Consider the following 23,939-nt stretch of genomic DNA (forward strand, 5'->3'; position numbering starts at 1 on the left):
CCGCTGAGTAGTATCCTATTGGCCGTTCTTTGTTCGTGTTTGGCGGTTTCTTCCGCACGGCAAACTCAACATCAAAATTTTGCACCCACATTTTAAAATCTGATTTATTTCGAGAGAACTGGAATGTTCCACTCGATTCCCGATGCCCAAACCTTGTGCTGCCAGAATCTTAATGAATATTCAAAAGTACAAGCACCTTTCTCTTTGTGATTCACAGCACATGCTTCACTGAACCTGCTTAATGTGCAGTCAATTAATCATAAAGCATGACCAATGGGGCTTCTTCTGGTTCATGACTGAATTAGCAGTCAAGTTAGTCCTCTAAAATTAGTGTGTGCGCGTGTGCGTGTGTGGGTATGTGCTACTCTATATGACAAACTTCAGGGCATCTTTCCAGAAAGAAAAATACAGCAAGCCACTTTAGAAAAGAAAAAAAAAACTGTTGAGTACCCTGGATGAATAGAGTGCTTTTTATGGGTCTTTGTCCCAAAGCACTTGAGATGGGACCTGGCAGATAATAGTGGTATAAAAGAAGCCTAGGGACTGTTGCTGGAGTGGGTTACCCCACTTTTGCGAAGAATACTCTCCAATATTTGTTGTGCATGCCGACCTGAGGTCGTTTTCAGATTGAGCTACATTTAAAAGTGCAATCATGCACGTGAACACCAGAATGGGACAGAGATGTCACAAGATGTTTTTTCAGTTGGCTCCACTGATTAAATACTCCTTCTGAAGTGAAATAAAAAATAAAAAAAAGTTCCTTGACCTATATGCTTGCCCATCTCCGTTTGTTCAAGAATATAGTAGGCATACGTTCTTAGAAGTAAGAGTCCAAAAGGGTTCTTTTTGAAGTTCTAACCAGAACCATATGCCTCTGAAAAACTCTGAAAACCCCTCTAGAACTGTAAAACTAAAGCTTCCTGTGGGAAAAAAAAATCTGTTTCAATACAGAGAACCCTATTTGGAAGAAAGACCTGTTCTACCTCTTGTACATTGCTGGTGTCTTTCTTCCAGGGGTCACCAATATGGTGCCCATGCAGCCCCCATGAACCACATAAGTTCTGTTCTGTTCTAAAAATAGCTTACCATTGATGAGACATTGTGATTTTCTAGGAATGTTGAAGTAATCATTTGAAAATGTGAACACTGGTAGAGATTTATAATATATGCATATTTGTATGATGTTTCCTACTTACTGTGAAAAATCATAAAAATAATCAGTGTCTGACAAATGAATATCCTTTATTATTAAAGGATAACTCAACACCAAATCAACTTTTTTTTTTTGCTGATTAGCTGTATAAACTGGTGTCTCCAAATGCTGTCATTACTTTGACATTTTAGTGCATGCTTGTTGAAAGCTTGAATTTGCGGCAAAAATCGTGTATTTGGCGCCATCTTCAGGTAGCACTTGGATCAACTCAATTTGGCTGTTTGTCCTCTCATTACACGTGACAATACATACTACGTCACTTGTTCCACACGACGTAGTCGCCCCCGCCACCCAACGGCTCATTCTCGTACGCGCCTCCTTAAATGACTTCTTAGCAAGTTGCTTTTGTCAATCACAGCCAGACCACGCCCAACCCTCTCCCCATTCGCAGCCCAACGGTCCTCCAGGCAACACCGTTGAGCCGTTGACCGTGAGCGCCAATTTCAAATCTTAGTGACGGGTAGAGCAAGAGTCTGACTTCCTGTTGAGTTATCCTTTAATAATAGCTTGTAATAATAACTTTATGCTAATTTGAGCTCATTTGTTTTTCAGAAGTGTTTAACAAACTGATAGACTAATCGCATAATCAGTAGGCTACTAAAGATTCAGATTCAAAAAGGTTGGAGTCACCGTTCTAAATGGTTGTACAGTATTGGTTACGGCCAATATTTGGTTCGAGCTCTGGCTAATTTACCATCTTGTCAGGGTTTTTCTCAAATCATCTTCAAATCTTATTTTAGCTTCACAATTGCTTGTTTTTACATACAGTAAACTCTCTTTTTTGAAACTGAAAATTGTATTGATTGAATAATCCATGCTATTATGGTCATTCTTTTGAAACTGAAACTAGAACTGAGAATGCAAAGTGCTATTCATTGATTGAATAATCTGTGTAATGGGACATGTTCTAATGGCGTTGTTCAAATAAAAAATGGGTGGATTCAAACAAAAGTTTTATTTTTTAATCTCTTTTAAAGTCTACAGCAAAATCAAAAGGAATCAACCTCATTGTTCCAATACTGTCCCAAAAGTATGTATCTGATCATTTTACTAAAATTATTCTGTCATCTCTCTCTTCCAGAACCCCAGCAATGATTGGCTGCTCTTTTGTGGTAGATCGTGAATACTTTGGAGAGATTGGTCTGCTGGATCCTGGTATGGAAGTCTATGGAGGGGAGAACATCGAACTAGGCATGAGGGTAAGGTCTGCTTCGCACCAAAGTTTACTTTAAATGAATTCACTTTTGGATGTTTTGAAGAATATCCACTTATAGGTTGAAAAGGATTTATAACGTTTTGTACAACGTCCCGAGTTTGTAAAAGAATCTCAGTCAACACAAATTGTACTTTTAAAAAGCACAGCTGCTGTATAGACATTTAGTTGTTGTTTTTTTTAAACATCCAGGACATTTACTTCCAATTTTATCTGTTCTCTCCTTTTTTCATGATGACAATAATATGTGAATTACCCTAAAATTTTAAGAAGGATGTCTTCTTACTGAACCATCATTTAAAGAGATTTTGTGGAGTTTGTCACTTTTTTACTCACGACTGCCACTTCTGGCCTAAAGCGTAACTGCAACCTCTATGTCAAGCTTGTGCATCTTGCGAGTGTGAGTACATGCGCTCGAATAAACTCTTTGTGGGCTCTTTGTACTCATGTGGGCATTGCTGGAGCATGCATGATGTAAAAAAGGCTTTAATATTACTTATTTGAACTGCACAATGCATCTTTAAAATAGATGTTAATAATTTATCCCAAAAATAAAAAATAAACAGTAGCAAGGACATTGGTTAAACCTAAATCAATTAAAACCCATTTGGTGAAAGGTTTTTACTGTGTCAAATACGTTTTTTAAATCCATAACTATGAATATAATATTTAAAGTATAGTTTTTGACATATGCAGCACATATTTGCCACAGCTTTCTAAAGACATTTTCCATGTTTCTGAGCTTTGGGCAACAGCATAAGATACAAAAACCCAAAGGCATCAACAGAAACCAGATTAAAATATGCAGAGCTAGATTTTTCTGAAATTGAAGTGTACGTGGAAAATCCCTTTTATGCAAATTTACAGCCAACCCAAAGGCTCTTTTGCTGCTGCTTTGAGTTGAATTTAACGCTTCATGTGAGCCAGAGACCACAAGAATCCATTTGCTGCTTTGCTGATTAAAATCATAAAAAATCTCTCAAGCCAAGTGGAACCATTTTGTCTCTAAACACTCACCTAAGCTTGTCATATGTGGCAAAGATAATACTCACCTTTACCATCTCTTCAATCTAAATCTAAATCTTAAAATGCCATCAATATGTCCTCTGAAGCACCAGATGCCTTTTAAAAATCACTTGAATGAGGGCTAGTTTATGCTTTGCTGATTATAGTCGTGTCTTAAGTCAGCTTGGGTGAAACCAGTGATGGTGGTTGATTACCCCCAAGGTTACCATATTTTCTCATTCAGTAAAAACACTTTTATGTACCTGACTAACTATGCATATAAATTAGGTGGGTGATCAATTCAGCTACACCTGCTACATTAGATAGACTAACCTTATTAAACTGTGTTATGTGCTACTGTTTTTGTGTGTGTGTGAACACAAGCAATTCTGCAATTTATTACATATGAATATGCACATTTGTTGGCTACATTTGATTCATGTAGCCAACAACATACAATTTATTTTTCCTCTTGTGTGTCCTGAGAAAATGAAACACGCTGCTGAAATTGTGCATGTAAGCGCATGTACAATGTTGAGCAGCTGTACAGGCATCACTTTTTTATTTAGCTGTTTGTATGGCAGCTAATGGAGTATACATGCATGGGCTTCTAGTGAGTCATGACTTGGCATTTAGGATAAGTTTGATTGACAAGAACAAGTTAAGCAATTAGCCTGAGTAGCTCACAGTAACCAAGTCTGCACAAACACTATGTGACTACAAAGGGATGATGAAAGATGGGGTTTGTACAGAAAGGTCGCAAGGTATTCGTAATTCATTGCGAGACGCTGCCTCTGTTGCTTTTTTTTTTAATGGCTCCAGAAATTAAGCCACTGGCCTCTTTGCGAGTAAATAGAATTGTCCAATGTTTAGCACTGATGTGTAAAATGCAGTGTTTCTAGTAATAAACTTAATTACTTAAATAGTAAGCACAAGCTAATTCATATACAATAATAGCAAAAACCTAGACTATAAATAAATGCACTTTAAAAAAAAAATGGAAGCACTGCACAAATTAATCAGACATGGAATCATATATACTGTAGTGGAGTGTACAACAGCAGAAAAAAAACCATCAATTAGATTTTAAACATTACTGGATTCTCTTCTCTTCTATTCTAGCGCAGCAGGAACACTTTTCTAAAGGCAAGGCCCAATTTACAAACAGTTTAATGTGATTTTACCTGTTAATGAATCTGGCTGCTGTAGCATCTCACAAGATCAACACCTTTTGTATCCATAATTTCCCATTGCATTATTGGTGTAGTACTCCAGGCTACCTGTAGATTTTGTGTATTTTGCACCAAAAATAACTCGCTAAGTTTAACTTGATCATTGTTATTAATGTTACCTGTGTAACATGACGTTCTAAATATCTTACGCTGGGTCTCATACTATGAGCTCTGTGATGTTTCATTGATTTACACAAAGTGAACATAGCATCGTAACAGGCACGCTGAATTTATTTTGTCTTCATCTTTCACGTAGCATTTTGTTACCTAAGAGTACATAACTGCTCTGTTACAAACAGTACAGAAAATAACATGTAATCAATTTACAGGTATAGTCAAAATGGGGATTATTTTATGGGATTATAATTTCCATGGTGAGAGACAGATGCCGTTGTTGTTTATCTCAGACGTAGCTTTTGCGAACGGTCAATTGTATCTTAACTAGCGGTTGTCTTAGACACAGACAGATTTCCGTTTTATTGTCAAGAAATGGTATGTATTATAATGCATTCATTACATTATATATAATATATAAATATATATATATATATATATCACAATAGCATTGACTATGATAGACTGTTTGTGAACCTAATATAAAGACTCCCATGAGATTATTTTAACAATACCTCTAAAAGTGATATTTTACAGCTTTGGGTTTTTTTTCTCTTTGATGTGAAGTAAGTCAGTGTCTGAATGTGTCTGCCAGCCAAACCTCCGCTGCCAAAACAAAGGCTAATTTTAATCTTTTTGGGTTTGCTTCACACAGGAGTCATCGGGAAACAATTCAAGCTGTGCTGTGAAATCTGTTTTATTTTCATAAAAGCCCGATATATATATATGGCACTTCCAAGTCCTACAAATGAACAGCATTGTGATATGAGGTGGTCTGCTTGCCTCAGTAACCATGCAGATTCATCATAAGCAATGAACCCAATTATTATTCACAATGCCCCCTTTTCAACTACCTGGACTGGCCTTGAGATGTCTGGTCGGTCTATGTGGTTAGTGTGGCGAATGGATATAATTAAAGTCTAACAGTTCTACCAGCAAGAGAGAAGAGAGGCATAACTACCGTACACTTCACTTTGATCCCCTGCATCCTTGGCACCGCTTTTACATTTGGAACGAATGAGTGCAGTTTGGAACGTTGAGTGTCCACATCATATTTAATTTTCTATTTTGAGAGCCAATGAGATGATTAACTTGTTTGTTGGGTGTACAGTTAACTATTTAGTGGTTTTTAAATATTACAAAAAATAACATTCTACTATCATGATTATCACCCTAGTGATGGAGGATTTACCAATCTCTTTGATCATTTATCTTTTTTATCTTCAAATTATAATCTCTGCTCACCGTGCAATTTCAGAAGAGTTTGGACTATATTCATTACGTTTCATATTTATTAATAATGAATGTTAACATAATGTTAATTGTTTTCCTTTGGGGTGGAAACTATTGTATAAGATATCGCATTGCTGTATTCTGCGTCTTCCTCTGCGCTCAGTTGCTATGTTATTTTATTCTATTTTTTTTTTTTTTTCACCAGATGGTTAAAAATAAATATCTGTTCGCTATGAGTCGGTGAACATTTCTTCAGGTAATACACAATAGGTGCTGCTTTGAAGCAGTTGTTAGTCAAGTGTGTCTTTATAGTAGTTCCAACTGAGAACATTTGCACCACTGATAAGCATATGAAACTCATTCAGTCCCTTTGATTAACCCTGCAAACAATAATTCACTGAAAAAATATCGCACTCAGTTTTATTTCAAGTGGTTGCATGAAATAAAATCATCTGGCTCCAGATTCTTTTTATTTTTTTTTTATTTTTTAATACACTCTACAAATATGTTTGTGGATCCTTGATGAAATAAAATTGAGTAAATTCAACTCATCAATTTTTTCAGTGTTGATATCTTACAGTTATTGACATCACATAATAGGTGATCATCTATATTTGTATATATTATGTACTGTATTATTTGAGTTTTCACCATTTGCATTTCAATTGTACAATTGGGAAGTCTTGTGTAGTGGACAATTCAGGTGTTTTATAGTTCTGTTGATTTTTGCCAAATTAGGACTCCAAAAAATACACTAGTTTTAATTAAAATATATTTGATGTTATTTTTGTTGCAGTTAGATTTATGACCGAAGGGACGATATTAGGTTAAGTCAAGAACATTTGAATAATGCAATTCAATAATTTAGTTGTGCTCAATCCATGTTAAAGCTCTGGCTTTGAACTCGTACAGTCTGCATGGCTTCCTGCAGCAAGAGCGGCGACCTTGTGAAGGACAAGAATGTTGCTCTGAGGCGGCAATAAACCCCGGCCATCTGTGGACACCAGCCTTTCTGGCAGCTTCTAAATCACCAGCATGCCTGAGCACATCAAGAAGCAAATGATAGTGGGCACTGACCATATGCGAGTCACTTCCAACAAGGGGCGAATTAAAAAAGACGATAACAAATCTGTGGCTATGGACAAATTCTTCCATTACATTTAATTAAGAGGCATGAGACTCAGAGACACAAGCAATTATTGGATGCATGTTGTATATTTATCCTGAAATTGTTTGTGGGAGAAATCTTGAGTATATTGTATCGTTAATGGACATTTTCATGGGAAATTCCTCTGCTGCAGTACTGTACTCGCATATTGTCAAGTCTCTTATTGAATATGGTCCCAAGACATTGAGAATTAAAAGACCCGTTAATGGTTTTATTATTTCAGGCTTTATCTGGACAGAGGCCTTAATTATATCCAGTTGAGGTCTCGGATCTTCTTTCAAGTATCTTATTCATTATCCTCAATTGATTCTTTTTCTTACCATGCAGTTTGAGCAGCAACATGGTTGGAACCGTCCTCCCTCCACTGAGGCAGAGGCAGTAGCGTTAGATATTGATCGGGCCTTTGTCTTTTTCAAAGCCTGCATTATTTAGAGGCCAGATCAATCTTTTCAAGCGTAATGGACTCAGTTTTAGTTACACCAATGTTCATTATTGTATGTTTGAGCTCACATCTGTATCGGGGAAGTCATGCCAGTGATAATAGATATACTTGTAAAAGTTGCCCATGCAAGAATCACAAGATATTGTTTCCTCAGTGTTTAATGAAGCTGTTTGAACAGCTTCATTCCAACAATCATTGGGCACTTAATTAGGTACGCCGAGACAATGTGATTGTTGTGTGAGAACTACATAAAATTCAATGCAAAGATTATGAAGAAGTCAATGGTCAGATCAACGCTGTAGAGTTTTAATTTTACAATATGTTCATATTGTAATACCCAGTCCTAACAAACGGCTCTACACTGTACAGAGATGTATTTTTTGCCCACAAGCATTTCAGATTTGAGCTGTTTGGCACATTTTGTGGAGGTTGGCTTAATCACGGTATTATTTCACAAACGCCATAAATACATTTCCAGGTTTTAAGCAACATGCAGGGGCGGATGAAAGAAATTTGAGGCCCCAGGCAAAGCTAGGCATGGGGCCCTTTCGAATGAGAAGACAGATACATATATTTTAAATAAGGAGGTTCAATACCACTTTTTTTCCAGACCGATACTGATACTCAACTGTTCAGTAGTCACAGATACTAATACCCAATAGAGATACCACTAAAAACGCCCTCCCAAAAAAGAAGGATCATTAAAAAAAAAAGAAAAAGAAAAAAAAGAAATCACTCTGGGCCAGTTTGAAAAATGCATCATGACAAGCTTAAAAACTGGCTGCAACTCACAGCAGAAACAAGTGATGTATATGAACATTGTTTAAACTGTCCAACAGCACATTAATTCATTTAAAATGAGCTTAAAAATGTCACGTAGCTAGCGTAGTGACGTACAAGTCCTAAATGTTCTAAAAAATAGCTACCGTCATGCAGGTGGTAAGCTGCAAAGATAACGGGCCCTCCCAAGTTCAATGAGATGATGAAATACTTATCAATACAGCACTACTTTTGCGTCCCCGATAGGCGTAGATTGTGTTGTTGCTGCAGGCCGTGAGTCGCCATAGACGCAGTGAAAATACTTGTCATTTTTGGTAACTTGGCAATAAACTTTTTGCTTTCCTCCTTTTCGCCCCACTGGGTTAACTCCGTTACATTTTTTATGTTCTCCTTTTGTCTCTTCCGCTCTGTTTTTGCATGCACATGCGCAGTAAGATGGATTGATCCATTAATGGAAACTGTCGGGGGGGCCCAAGAGACATACGATACAATAAGCCTTCTACTGGCATTTTAGCAAAATTATTTGGATTAAAAACATAATTGTGCGTAAATAAATAAAAACTATATAGTGTATTAGTGTATGAGGAATTTTATGGGGCCCCCTAGTAACGTGAGGCCCTAGGAAACTGCCTTAATTGTAAATCCGCCTCTGGCAACATGACTACACACACATAAACAATGGTCAGTCCCCTCTGGCAGCTGTAAGCAGCATCACTATAGGGTGGATTTAAATAATAATAATTAAAAAGAAAAATCAGTGTACAGTGGGAATCAGGCGGGGAACGTGGCTTCGTTCTCACTGCTCAGTCCCACTCAGAGTGCTTGGTGGACAGCCGCGAGGTTGCTGGGCATCACCAGGGGAACCAGGCCATCTCCTTGTCATGACTGCCGCATAATATGTTGTGGCCTGCCACAATTTCCATCAGCGGCCTGTGGAATTTCAAGGGAGCCAACAATGAAGAGATGGTGGCCACAAGACACTCACTTATGCCAACAATTTGGGAAACAAGCAATCAGAGGAATTCTGGGTTTTTTGTTTTTATCAAATTAAGGAGAACAGAGATGCAATCAGAGAAAAGCTTATTTACATGAATATTTGTTTAATATTAATGGCTTAAAAAACAACAACAGACAATTCAAAATCACATCCTTTTCTGACCAATGAAAATAGCTTGAATAAGGGCATACCAACCCAAATTATTTTGTAAACCCAATAAAAGAATATGAAAGATGATTAAAAAAAAAAAACAACATTTAAATTATAGCATAGGACAGGGTTCACCAATTCTGGTCCTCGAGGTCTGGAGTCCTGCAGGTTTTAGATGTTTCCGCCTACCAACACATCTAATACTAAAGATCAGGAGCATTTTCAGGCATGCTGATTAGCTGATAATATGAATCAGGTGTGCTTGTGGGCGGAAACATCTAAAACTTGCAGGACTCTGGACCTCGAGGACTGGATTTGGTGAACTCTGGCATAGGACCTTTAAATGAATACCTAGTTTGTGAAGTAAGAGTTTCTTTTCATGTCTTGTCCTGTAAATTGTAACATTGTGCAGCTGTACATAGTAATATAGCTGGTCAATTTCTCTTTTTCTTTCTTTCGATACAGTATTTAATTTTCTTACACAATTTTTTTTTGTGTGATGTATGCATGATGTAGGTATGGCTCCAGATGAATGTAAATATTCCCAGATTTTAGTAGCCAAAATGTCATATTAGGACATTTATACAGTGGGAAAAAATCTATATCTAATCCACCAATATCACTTTACACCATCTGCACTACAAGTCAACCCTGATTTTACAGATTCTGAAATCTAGTCTACTTTTTGTAACCAAATTGCCAAATGTGCTGGGCCGGCAGCACCATTGCCTAAAAACAAACACTAAACCAGACTTGCCCTGGCACGAAAGTGAAGATGCACCCGTTTTTTTCCATCATCAATGACAAAGAGCTAGTCGTGTTTGAGCTAGGCTCAAACTCAAGCACCCAATTGCAGATATCCTGTGCCCATATATTGCTTTTATATCTATATTTTATGTAAACAATAAAATAATGATGAGGCGTTTGACATAGTTTTTGAAAAGTATTTTGATGTCCCCATACTCTACATCACTGTTACTGATTAAGGTTCAAGGCCAGAGGTAATTAGAGCGACCGCGTCAGCTCCCCTTTTATTACCCACCTCATTATAACTTCTGCCAAGATCCCCCCACTTAAATGTGCTGTGCAAGGGGACGTCCTCTCTGCAGGCATTATCGTCACCATCAATAGATTTACTTTTAAGAAGCTAGATTGGTACACCCTATACTGTCTTCTTATTACTCGATGTATTCCCTCCAAGCATCGCTTAATTAGATCATATAATTACCTCTGTCAGATGTCTGTGACTCGGGCTGAAAATGTAGAACGACCTCACCAGGAAGAAGGTATGTGAAGGGTACTTGTAGATACTGATTTTGCTCCTGCAGCAAATTAACAATCATATGAAAGTCAAGGGCAGCAAGTGAACGGAATTATCTTCGGACAAGCACAGAGCCTCTCAGTATATTTTCATCAACATGCCTCATACATCATCTGAATTCATGATATAATAAGCTATTTCTTATGGGAATACATAACTCATTCACTCCCAGGCATTTTCACTGAAGCAACCCCCTTTGCTCCTGACTGTTTTACTGGATTTTGACTGATTTTCCAAGGCCCATAGAATATTGTGTTTGATTGCTCTATAAGCATGACACCTACCAAAAGAAAGATTAGAGTCTCCTCTTTCATCAGGAAAAAATAGTATGTTTTTGTCTTTTTCCGTTTTACAGCAATTAGGATTAGAATATAAGTTTCATTATTATTCACAAATCAGTTTTTTGCAACGTTGTTGGCCCTGGTTGATCTCTTATACTCTGCTGCCATCTGCTACCATTGCTTCAAATGTTCTCTTCGGTTCAGAGGCTGCATCAAAGCTTTCTGTATGCTCTAGCATAAAAAAACATAAAAAACAAACAAACAGATAAACACGTTTTTAGGACCATGGTAATATTTAAAATAGAACGCATTTATACGTTTTTTAGTGCAAATGAACCGAAAAGGATGGAGTAGTTTGAGTCTGTGGTGCTATCCCGTTTACAGGAGATTGTGGGTCATTAGAAGCCCTCTGGTTCTGCCAATAATGCACTCCTACTGTGTTTATTTAAAGAGGGTTTTCCTTGTACGATAGGAATGTTTAAAAAAATCTATTCGGCAATATATTGCGATATTACAGTGCGCAATTCTCGAATCGATTCAATATGCAACCGAATCGATGTTTAAACATCAATTCTTGATGGAAATATTCAACAAAATGTCCTACTTAGGGTTCACACTTTAAGCATCAAGCATTTTAACATTAGTTCACCGTCACTCACTTGTGGATTATAAGGTTAGAGGAGACGCAAGTAACAGGACTAAGACCCCCCTCTCACCGACCCCCACCCCCCACCCCCCACCCCGAATCGACTATCACTTTGTCGAGCACCTTGGTGCACTGTACTTGCTTTTAAAGTTCTTATATAAAGTTGGATTGGATGGGATATAAGAGGACGTCATGTATAGCGAATGTTAAAATGAGAAAAGGAGGAACACAAACATAAGCCAAAATATCTATTAATGGACATTCAACCAGGGACAAGTCAGTCAAATTCAGCCTCATTTTATCATCTTGTCCTTCGACAACCTGGCTAAGTCCACTTGATGACAATTTGGACTCCTTACTATTACATGACTAAATGATGTAATTGGCCCGCAGAAGAGTCCTTTAAATGCATACTTTTATCCCAGATGTCATCACCTCGTCTCCATTTGTTTGCAATCAAGTATAGAAATAATAACAACATCATATGATAAAAAGAACATCCATATTACTTTGTTATAGTGTTTTCAGTACTTATCCACTGGATCTCAAACACAATTTTTAAACTAACGACTGACAGTAAAGGTTCCCATGAATCCAAAGGATACAGCTTACTCATTAAATTATGAATCACACTGATTGTAGAAAGTTAAATATTAAAGCAATGATTTAATGATGATGTGATTTAAAACAGCTTGTGTTATGTTGTTGCTTTCATTCATAATGTCACAAGATGAAGAGAACAGTAGAGGGACTAGTACTACTGCTGTTATAAATGTTATGAATGAATGTTAGCACAAAATCTGCTGAAACAATTTTAAATTCAACATACTCGACTATGAAAGGGAAGCAAGTTTGTTGTTGTTTTTAGATCAATTATTGTTGTTTATTTTGGGAACGTTTAATGATTAAACAAAACTGTGGCGGCCGTGGCTCAGGGTGTAGAGACGGTCGTTCAGTAACCAGAAGGTCGGTTGTCATGTGTGTTGTGCCCTTGGGCAAGGCACTTAACACACATTGCCTCCAGTGCTACTCACACTGGTGTATGCAAAGTGTGAATGTTTGGTGGTGGTAGGCGGTGCCGTGGGCGCACACTGGCAGCCACGCTTCCGTCAGCCTGCCCCAGGGCAGCTGTGGCTACTCAAGTAGTTTACCGCCACCACAGTGGGAATGTGTGAGTGCATGAATAATGTATTCGTTCCATTGTAAAGCGTCTTTGAGTGTCTAGGAAAGCGCTATATAAATCTGATGCATTATTATTATTATTATTATTATTATTGAAACTGAGAAATGTTGATCGTTTTCCAAAGTTAAAGCAGATGTTTGCATTTAAAACCAAATAAATTAAGCAAATGATAATCAGACTGCCTTCATGGAGGAACACTTTTTTACTTTTGAGAGGCTGGAAGTATTTAGATGTGAAATTGATAGAAATATGGAAATTCATTAAGTTAAATGTCTTATTTCCCCTTTTGTATTTGTAAAAGTTCATTAACCAAGCAAAATTATGCATAATACAGTACTCAATTATTCAATAGAATTTTTAGTAAGATACTCCAATACAACATTATTTCTTAGCTGCAGCCCTGTTTTCAACTTGCCCATTATATTGTTGTATTTTTTATTTTATAAAATTATTGCTTCAGGCCCCTGAATTATTATTTTAATTATTGTCTTTTATGTTTTATGTACAGCACTTTTCAGCGGTTGTTGTTAAAATGCTATTATAAATACATTTGAGCCGAGTAGAGAAATTTACATTTAATTCATGGGCAAGAGCTGTGGTGAACATTATAGAGTCAGCATGCCAATGGCACGCTCTCTTAAAACTTGCCACATCTGGGATTAGAGTGACATTTTATTATGGACTGTACACCTGTGCAATAATCATGCTGACAGTGCAGCATGTTGATTTTCCACACCTGTGAGGTGGATGAATTATCTCACAAAGAAGAAGTGCTCACTAATGCAGATTTAGACATACAGTATTTGTATTTGTAGTATGTGAGAGAAATAGGCTTTTTGTGTACATGGAAAAAGTCTTGGATGTTTGAGCTCACCTCATGAAAAATGGGAGCAAAAACAAACGTCTTCCATTTAATGTTGTGTTCAATTTAAATCGGCCAGCACAACTTAAGGCCCTAGCCAGATGACATGGCAACAAGCAGAAAGAAAAAAACTGTAATGTGTTTTCATATTTAAAGGGTCCGTTATTGTTCTCATTATGGATTTCCTTCAGTGATCTCAGGAAAAGGCCATGCTCCATGTCTTAAAGACAGTTTGAGAATTCATTGACTCACACGGCCCTCGCTCATACCCCGGTTACATATAGTGGGTGTGTCAGAAGTCTGGATGAGAGAATATGTGAAGATAAAAAGTGCGCAAGCATAAAAAAAGGGCTTACACACAAACAGGAGAATTAAGCCCATCGAGTAGTTGATGAAAGTGACAGTGAACTCTGCTTGACCTATGCAACTACTGTATTAAACTTCCAGCAAGCCTGAGGCCTCTATTTGTTGCTGCAGGGAAGATTTCTTATGCATATCTGTTGGATGTGTTTGTCTGGTGGGATGATGTAAAATATTAACTTTGCATGACCTCAGCCCACTCTTTCATCATTTAAATCTGGGTTTGAAGCTCCTGAAAGACTCTTCTGCCCTCGTTTCATCTTGGAGCAGTATTTGAAAGTCCCACTCTTGCAGTTTCAGGACACCAGTGGGTTTGAGAGGTGGACTCTACATATAAAATAACCAATGTTTGAGAGAGCATGACTTGATTACTGTCAGGTCAGAAAATTATTATTTCTATCACTTGTTCAGGCAACTTATTTTTGTTGACATATGCTTATGTACAGCATTTGACTGAATATCACATATTACACTAGGGTGGGTCTTAATGAATAAAACAAAAAAAAGTAGGTGTCACAGAAGATCAAATGTGCCGCACTCCTGTTTCCTGTCCTACGGCTGTTGCTGGTGGAAATCTCATATGTTTACTGTTGTGAATGCCGTTGATGCTTTTTATAGCTTGTGCGTTCGGCAGCCCCAAGGAGCTGATCACTCAAATGGCCTAGATGCAATCAACCAACCACAAGTATAGTGACGATCAAATTAAATTAGCAATTACATTACACAAGATAAAAATCCCATGTGTTAGGCGCTTAGTTTTAATGACACAGTCTGCAATTTTATGAGGGGTCAAAGCTGAATGGACTCCAACGGAGAACCTGTGTGTGGGATGTCAACAGGCGGGGAAATTTCTTACTTTTTTTCACCTACAGAAATCCAGAACAAAGTCATGTTTTACACATATCCCCCAAAGATGACTTATTGATTGATGTGGACTTATGATTTTTTCCTCTTTCTACTACTTCTGGAATTTCAACAATTCATTCATACTTTGTCAGGACTGTTGTTGGAGTACATTAGGTAAACAAAATATGTAAATACAGTAGATACACATGAATACATTTAACCTGAGTGCAGAATCTGTCTGCCTGTGCCTCAATCAATTCCACCCAAATTGTGTTTCACCACCTGCGCCACAACTTTGACCTGGTTTCACCTGTTCTAAGTCTACTGTATTCTACTTTCTGTCCCAAATTGTCAGGTTGGCCTGGGGTGTGTAATAGAAAATGCCCTCGGTTCGCCAGAATGCCCAGCGAGTCGTCAAACATGCTAAACCAGACTTGCTCCGGTTCGGAAATGAAGATGCAACATTTTTTACACCAAGCGCATGTGCCATGTAGAAGATATTTCTTTATACTCACTATACACATATCTTGTTATGATGTTAAACCAAACATCTGAGATGTGTATAGCCAATAAAAACTGTTAAGTATATCATGAAATTAATATTTGGTTTGCTAAACTTCTTGCTACCCTTCGAATACAAGTACTTTTGACTTGATTCCAAATACTGTTGAAAGATGATTTTATTCCCTTCCATCTTTGGCGGCAAGCGAATAATATAGTGTCCAACAGGGCACTGAGTTAACTCAGTTATTGTAGTATTATGAAAAGCTTTGCAGTGTTTGGTTCATTTAATAGCCCTTTGGATAAAATGATATGCTACCTTGACTTTCAGGGTTTTATTACCACTGCTCGCTAGAACCAGAAGCAAACAATTACACACTGCAGTGAGACATATTTTGTTAACTCTTTGGCCATAACAATCACTTATGGTATTCCACACTATAAAATGCCAAAACGGAGAACTGACCATAGAAAATGATTTTATTTACTTGGCTGGGGCAACCAGTCCATGGGCAATTAAGAACTATTGATCTTCTATTTCAGCAGTGTCAGCAGTCAAACTATCCACAGTGACTTAACATCCATCCATTTTCTGCCGCTTATCCAAGGTTGGGTCGCGGGGGCAGCAGCTTTAGCAAGAAAGAACAGACTTTCCTCTCCCCAGCCACTTCATCTAGCACCTCCAGTGGAACCTAAGGCGTTCCCAGGCCAGCCGAGAGACAGTCTCTCCAGCGTGTTCTGGGTCGTCCCCGGGGCCTCCTACCAGTGGGACATGCCCAGAACACCTGTCCAGGGAGGCGTCCAGTCGGCATCCGAACCATGTGGTCCGAGCCACCTCAAGTGGCTTTGCATGTGGAGGAGCAGCATCTCCACTCTGAGTCCCTTCCAGATGACAGAGTTTCTCACCGTATCTCTAAGGGAGAGCAAGAACTAGTTTCTGTAGCCAGAGATCGGTCCACTACGGTCCCCACCCTTGGCCGCCGCCCAGTTTTTGGCGCACCTGACCTCTTTGGTCCCTCTCACAGGTGGTGAGCCCATGGGTGCAGGCCCGGCCACAAAATACTCGCCTTCGAGCCCTACCTCCAGGCTTGCCTCCAGAGGGGGGCAGCGGTGAACCGTGAGGGAAAACGTTGCCATTTATTGTAAAATTGTTAACTCATTCGCTCCCCAATATGTCTAAATACATTCTATTTTAAATGTTTCAAGTGTCCCAAAGATGTATTATTATTTATGTTTTATTTGTGCTAGAGCATTCAGAAGGATTGGTCACCAATCACAGAGAACATTGAGATAGACAACCATTCACACCAACATTCACGGAGCAGGAACTAAACCCACTCGACTTGCTCAGAAGTCATGTTAATGTACCAATACACCATCAGTGACTACTATCCAAACTCTATTTCACATTTCAACTAATGACTAAAAAGAGCTACTGAGTATGAATAAACCATCAGGCATGAATGTGCGGTAAAGCTCCTAAAATCACATTTGTGACAAATTTAAGCTTATGATGGTTAACTGAGCACAAGCTGCAGTCTTGCTGTGCAACTCCAAAAAGAGTCTTGCAGCAGAATTCATATATTCTGTCATGCAGGGGGTTTCATTTTGAGTTCAGTGAGAAATTAATGGCTCATAGCATCTGGTGCACAATGTGACGATCATTATGTAGTGACTCTGGGTGGTGGAGAATATGCAGTTTGTATGAGGAAAAGTTTCAAATGTACTGTATGGTATTCAATTCTGATACCACTGCAGGAATGGATCGAAATGAGACACATTTCCATCATGTTCATGAATGGACGATTTGCTTTTGCACTTTTACAATTCTTATCTCATGCTGCACTCCTGAGAAGAGATTGTTTTATATCCTCATGGCCGCCTGCCTCAGTATTGTCACCTTGAGTGTTTTGACCCGGGTGTCACAACATCCTTCATTTTCCTATCCATCAGTGCTCTCTGTGTGATAGATACTTTCCAAGATGACATATTATTGCCAAGATTTATGCACTTTATCAGCTCCCGTGCCAAGCAAACAGTATTCTGATATTAGTAAATTCTGTTCTGGAGGAGATTAGAGGTTTTCTATCATATGAAAGCCCCGAGTGTAATTGTTGACTCAGTTCTGCATAAAGTAATAATTTTAGCATCTATTTAACAGGAGAAGATACACATTTCAGTTCATTTGTTGATGGAATCATTTTGCGTTCTTAGCCCTGATATAACATGGACGATTGTTAAATAGGCTTTTGGGGGGAATGGGGGCAAGAACAGGAGGAAGGGCAACGTCCCATGTGGAGCAGCACTTGTTTCTACATCAATGCTGCAAATTGAAGATACACTACTATTTTACTGTCAGTCTTAGAAACATTATTGCTAAGGCTAAAAGGCCCCAAAAAGACTGTATGAAAACAAGTTTACTTTAGACCTGTGATAGTTGATTTATGGTTCAATAACTTCTGACTAATGTTTTACAACCATCATTTAAATTGTTATTATGTTTTGCTGATTTTTCACATACAATACATCCATTACAGCAGGGGTGTCCAAACTTTTTCCTCCGAGGGCCACGTACAGAAAAATTAAAAAATGCAAGGGCCGCTTTGATTTCTTTATTTATTTTTACTTTAACTTATTAAATAGTAAAACCAAACAAACAATTATGCATTGTTTATATATTGTAGTTATTTAAAAAAAATATATATATATATATATATATATATTTTTTTTTTACAAATTGGACCTTGACACTAAGCAGAAAGTGGCGGATAACATTTTTGTTTGTCAAACTGAATTATCTTTACTATAAAGAGACATTCTGTTATTGTTTTAGCTGTAAAAGTATTTGTGTCTTTGCCTTTCTCAAATTACTCACATCCCCTTTCTTTTTTTTGACAGCCACACTTCTAACAAAAAATAAATAAAAATAGCATTGCGCTCCGTGTCAAAAGTTATTTTTAGTATGTGCTGAGGTCCGCTACAAAAATGGGCGGCGGGCCGCAAATGGCCCCCGGGCCTTAGTTTAGACATCCAGGATTCACATGAAACAAATGGAAGTTATAAATGACTTGATTAGAACTGTCCTGACGGTAAAGCATCCAGTATGCAATACATTCTTGTTATGTATATTATTTCAACTGTCATTTTGTTATTTTTTAGGTGTGGCAATGTGGTGGCAGTATGGAAGTCCTGCCGTGTGCAAGAGTGGCCCACATCGAGCGCACCAAAAAGCCCTACAACAATGACATTGATTACTACGCCAAACGCAATGCCCTGCGAGCAGCTGAGGTGTGGATGGACGAATACAAATCTCACGTCTACATGGCTTGGAGCATTCCCATGAATGTAAGCGTTAGTGTCTCCATATCTTGGCTCCATTTCCCTTGTCACATCCACACACGCAGTGCTGGTTCCTGCAGGCAAAGCAATACAATTCCAAAGTTATGTATTCATTCAAGTTGACCTTCACAATGGTGGCAGGATGAAGGCAGTGCAAAGACTGTCTTCCCAAACAGACAAATGAGGGAGGCCTCAAGTCTAATCAGTCTATTTTCAAACACATCAATTAGCTCAATTGCTTTCAATAGTCTTTTGAGATTGGTTGCGGAAAAACAAACTGCTACCATCAATTAAAAAGGTTTATATTGAAACCTAATTGGCGCCATTCAACCGTGCACAATGGGATGATAGTCAGTGAAGGACATCAGCAAACACCTCTGAGCACTGGCCTAAACAGCTGTTCAGAACAGACCAATTATAATAAAGCAAGACAAAGGAGAATGGGGCTATATGCAACTTCTCTTCTGTGATGGCATTACAAACACGGTGACATTAAATGTTACTACTCATTGTATGTGCACTACAAAGACTTAATAGTACTGTGACTACCCCATCTTCCATTCTCCTCAAAACCTCCACACACACAATCTTACATTGCCGTTATCGACTAAGTTACCCGCTGTGAGCACGACTGCGCTGGTGAAGGAGGGCTTTATGAATCACAACTATGGCTTGCCTGAAATGGAATGCATTTGTTATAGTCGCTGCATGGCTACAAAAAAAAAAGCTCTACTATGTGATTGCAGTTGCTTCCGACAGATGATTTTACTCAACACGGAGATTTGTCCACTGATTTTAATAACAAACCAAGGCAGACAACACAGCAATACTGTGGCTGTGGCTTAAAGATGCATCGTGAACAACTAGAGCATGTACAGTATTTTGCACACTACAATGAGAAGCAGACCACGCACAGACTGTATAGCCATGCAGGGGGCGGCGTGGCTCACTGGTATAGGTGTCGTCACCCAACCCAAAGGTTGTAGGTTCAATCCCCAGTTTCTCCTGATGCTGCGTCATGAGTAGTTGAATGTAAAGCGCTTTCAGGGCCTTGTAAGGTGGAAAAGCGCTATATAAAATGAAGTACCATTTACCATGCAAGGAGAGATGCCACAGTCATGTCAATCGTAACCCTGAGCTGATTTTCAGGAGGATTTGGCACCTTGCTCAAGTGCATTTTGGCAGTAGTCACAGGGGTAGAGATATGTGGTGGCCTTGTCACTCTCTGGCCACCCCCACACCGAGGGGAGAAGTTTGATATCTGTGATGTTGCTGCCATTTTCACATGGACAAAGTATTCTTAGCCCCTTGATACTTTGCCACAAGCTTTTTTTGTTAACTGTATATTTAAAGAATAAATTGATCTGAATGCAAACGCGAATAACATCTGTTGACAGAACCCAGGGGTTGATTTTGGAGACGTCTCCGAGCGCTTGGCCCTGAGGAAAAGATTGCAGTGTCGAAGTTTTCGCTGGTACCTTGAACACGTCTACCCTGAGATGCGGATCTACAACAATACCATCACATATGGCGAGGTGAGAAGATAAGTGTTAAACTCAGATAATCAAATAATACAACTTTTATCATCCGTAATTCTAACTAGCGTGCTTTCAACAGACAGAAAGACCTTTGGCTAACACGGCAGCAAATTAATTGGTGGAAAACTATGTGCGGAGCGCTCATTACTGATAAACATTTGTCCACAGCAAACCTCCACGGACATAATTAATATCGCAGTCTTTAGAAAGTGTTGAAACACATTCTGACGAGTACAGATAAGCAGACACCATTGCAGTTCAAGGCTTTCCCCACTCATTAAAAACTACATATGGAAGACTCTGACAGTACATGGATTAAAGCTTGTGTAATGCACCATACAATTTAAAGTACACGTACCTAGCAGGATTATATGTAATATTTTCCCAATGAATTGTAATCAAACTCGTATTAATCTTCTATTGCAATTAGATTGTCATGGCGTCAGTTGCACTGACTGGTTGGAAAATGTAACCCTTTCATCTGATGCTATTTGCTAAAGCAAACCCACAGTACATAATTGAGTGTATAATAATAAAACAAAATATTTCTACAAATGTGCATGTCCCAAGACAATTAAAAATAAAATACATAACTCATTCACTCCAGCCATTTTCACTGAAGCAACCCCCTTCGCTCCTGGCTGTTTTACCGGATTTTTAACGATTTGTCAAGGCCCACAGAATATTGTGTTCTATTGCTATAAAACAGCCAGATTAAACTACTCTGCGTTGATATAACTAGCTCAAATCAGCTATCCTGGAACCAAAAACGCAGAGTTTCCTATCACAGGGCATGTCAACTCGCTGTTCAGGGTTACTCTCTGTGTTTGTTGAACATGGTTTGTGAAATGGACCCCTTGTTGCAACATGGCCCTGGTTGATCTCTTATACTCTGCTGCCACCTTCTGGCAGTTTTTGTAATAAGTACCATTTTTCAAGTGTCCCTCTTCAGTGAAGAGGCTGCATCAAAGCCTTATGTATGCTCTAGTATTAAAAAAAACTACCAAACAAAAACGTATAAATATGTTTTTGGGACCATGGTAATATTTAAAATAGAACGTATTCATACATTTTTGGGAGCAAATGAGTTCATTGTCATTCTTGTCAATGGTTTTAGCTGCTGGACTCAAAAATCAGCCAAATATGTCTATTTCACATTTGTTGACATTCTGAGTTACCTTGTGTTCTCACAAAGCTGCCGCAGTAGAATTAAGTCTCATCTGTCAGTGCCGTGTTCTGCGATGCTAACCAAACCATCGGGCTGGAACCTTCCCGACTACTGCGCATGATAGGCATGTCACAACCAGGAAATTAAGCCATATTCATTCACATCACACGCAACAAAAGCTCATGCTGGATACACGGCACCATCTGGGATCATGACTAACAGGCAGAGACAGGGAGTGGTCACTGCATGATAATATCCCATCATGGTGGAGAATGAATTATTGCTTTGGGATGAAAACTACACAATGGGTTTTGTTGGCAGGACATGCTGATAATCACAGGCAATTAATTTGCTTTATTTTTTTAGTGGTATGAATATTGCAATCAGACACGGACAGGAAATAGAAAGGTGCACCACAAATAATAAAATGGACTCAAACATCTACAAAATCATTTGTCTGCCAATTTAAAGTCTTCACAGACTTTCCCTACTAAAGAGGAAACTCAAACAACAACTGAAAGAGGCTGAGGCGAAAGAATCACAAAATGAGTCACAGGCTAGATGCATTTATTATAAATTATTGGCAACAGAATATTAAGACTTGTTCACTTAATGTATTAAGTCCATCTGTTCCGCTACTTCTGCTCACCCAAAAATATGGTGTTTATTATTTATCATTTCTATAAGTAATGTACCTGGAAATAAAAGTTGATGTATTGGTTTCATTTCACATATTCATCTCTTTAAAATAATAATAATAATAATAATAATAATAATAATAATAATAAAAAGTAAAGCACATTTCTATGTCTAATTAGAGTCATTGGGCTACTTGTTTTCCTGGATCAAAAAAACTGTTTGGTAATTGAATGCTATGCTTCATTAATTTCTGACTTCACAGAGCCCACTAAGTGAGCTCAGTTTTGTATAAAAGGATGAGTTCATATGGATTCTTAATTCCTGTTGAAATTGGTAAAACATTCAAAGCCCACTGAGAAGTTGCCATACAAGAATTTCGGAATTTCCAAAAAAGAGAGAAAACACTGAGGCACTCAAAGGTGTTCGAAGTAAAAGGCCTTTATTGCCACATGGCCAGTTGATTAAAAAATTGCCAACGCGTTTCGGCCTCGGTGGGCCTTCATCAGGGCAAGCTAAATTTCAGAATGTTATTCATGTTTTGCCAGTTTTTCTACAGGCATTCAAAGGAGATTGAATTATATATTCATGCTTTTTTTTCAGTTTATCTTTCAAATGAATGAAGCGTATTACCTCGTGTTGTGTCTGTCAGGTGAGGAACAGCAAAGCAAGTGGCTACTGTCTGGACCAGGGCTCTGAGGACGATGACAAAGCAATCCTCTATCCGTGCCATGGCATGTCCTCACAGGTCAGTTCCACATCTAACAATGGTGTATTCATTGCCATGTTTTGTCATGATGCTATAACAGTTACACTGCTCAACATTACCGGTGTATGCATTTGTATATTATAAGTCTTCTGTTTAATTTTGGGAACCAGTTGATCTTTAATTTTAAATTGTCAGTGACTGATGTTCAATGAATAGAAATAAGTGGTTTGGGTATTTGCATTTTTCGATGCGGCACATTTGCTACAGTAGACGGACATACTGAAGCACAGCTAACGAAGATTTACAACAATAACAGATTAGAGTTACTTACAGTATCCTGCTGTGGCCGCAATGTAAAGAACAACATTTTTTTGTAATACAGTTGTTTGTGATAATGTTGCACTTTACTCAAAAGAAAATCTTTAAGCTGTTATATATGGTATTTGATAGTTATTTCATTTTGCATTATTATATGTAATGTAGTGTTGTTTTAATTTACTTTTGACAGGTTTATTTATTTATATATTCCTCTTTAACAAGCAAAAATACAGTTTATTGTTTTGCATTTTGGTCCTGTAGACGTAACTGTTTTCTTAAAGCAAAAAGTAATTATTGGCACATCAGTGCACCCCCATTACAATGCGGTGATAGTGTCCATCCTGCAAAACCAACATGCTGATGCATTGCGCTTTATTTAATGTCTTGAAAAAAAAAAATTGTTTAATTGATTGAGTTTAGTGTTCACCCTCCACCCAGTCTTTCCGCTGAGGGGCAAACATTCGCGAGTGTTGGCAAAGGTAGTAAATGCATGTTCCTCTCAGTCTTCATCAGGATTCGTTCAAGGTTCGCAAACGATCTTCAAAAATGTCCAATTAAACTCTAGGCGAACGTTTGTGAACTTGAACAAACCCCGACATGAAATCAACATTCGCATGCGTCGCAAATGTTCGCCCCTCGATGAGACACAGGCTTTAGTTTCTATAAAATAGTCTTAGCATGTCT

At 38.3% G+C, this 23,939-nt stretch overlaps 1 protein-coding gene across 2 annotated transcripts in view; it reads left to right on the forward strand.

The window, feature by feature from the left end:
- galnt9 (polypeptide N-acetylgalactosaminyltransferase 9) overlaps positions 1–23,939 on the forward strand; it is a 72,031-nt gene that overhangs the window by 42,450 nt on the left and 5,642 nt on the right. For both annotated transcript variants that reach the window (XM_077562300.1, XM_077562301.1), the window contains 4 exons: positions 2,295–2,412; positions 18,707–18,892; positions 20,284–20,421; positions 22,881–22,976. In XM_077562300.1, coding sequence (XP_077418426.1) covers positions 2,295–2,412; positions 18,707–18,892; positions 20,284–20,421; positions 22,881–22,976 — 538 coding nt within the window. The remainder of the gene's footprint in view (positions 1–2,294; positions 2,413–18,706; positions 18,893–20,283; positions 20,422–22,880; positions 22,977–23,939) is intronic.

Source organism: Vanacampus margaritifer, chromosome 3 (assembly GCF_051991255.1).
Source record: "Vanacampus margaritifer isolate UIUO_Vmar chromosome 3, RoL_Vmar_1.0, whole genome shotgun sequence".
In the NCBI taxonomy this organism is placed as follows: Eukaryota; Metazoa; Chordata; class Actinopteri; order Syngnathiformes; family Syngnathidae; genus Vanacampus; species Vanacampus margaritifer.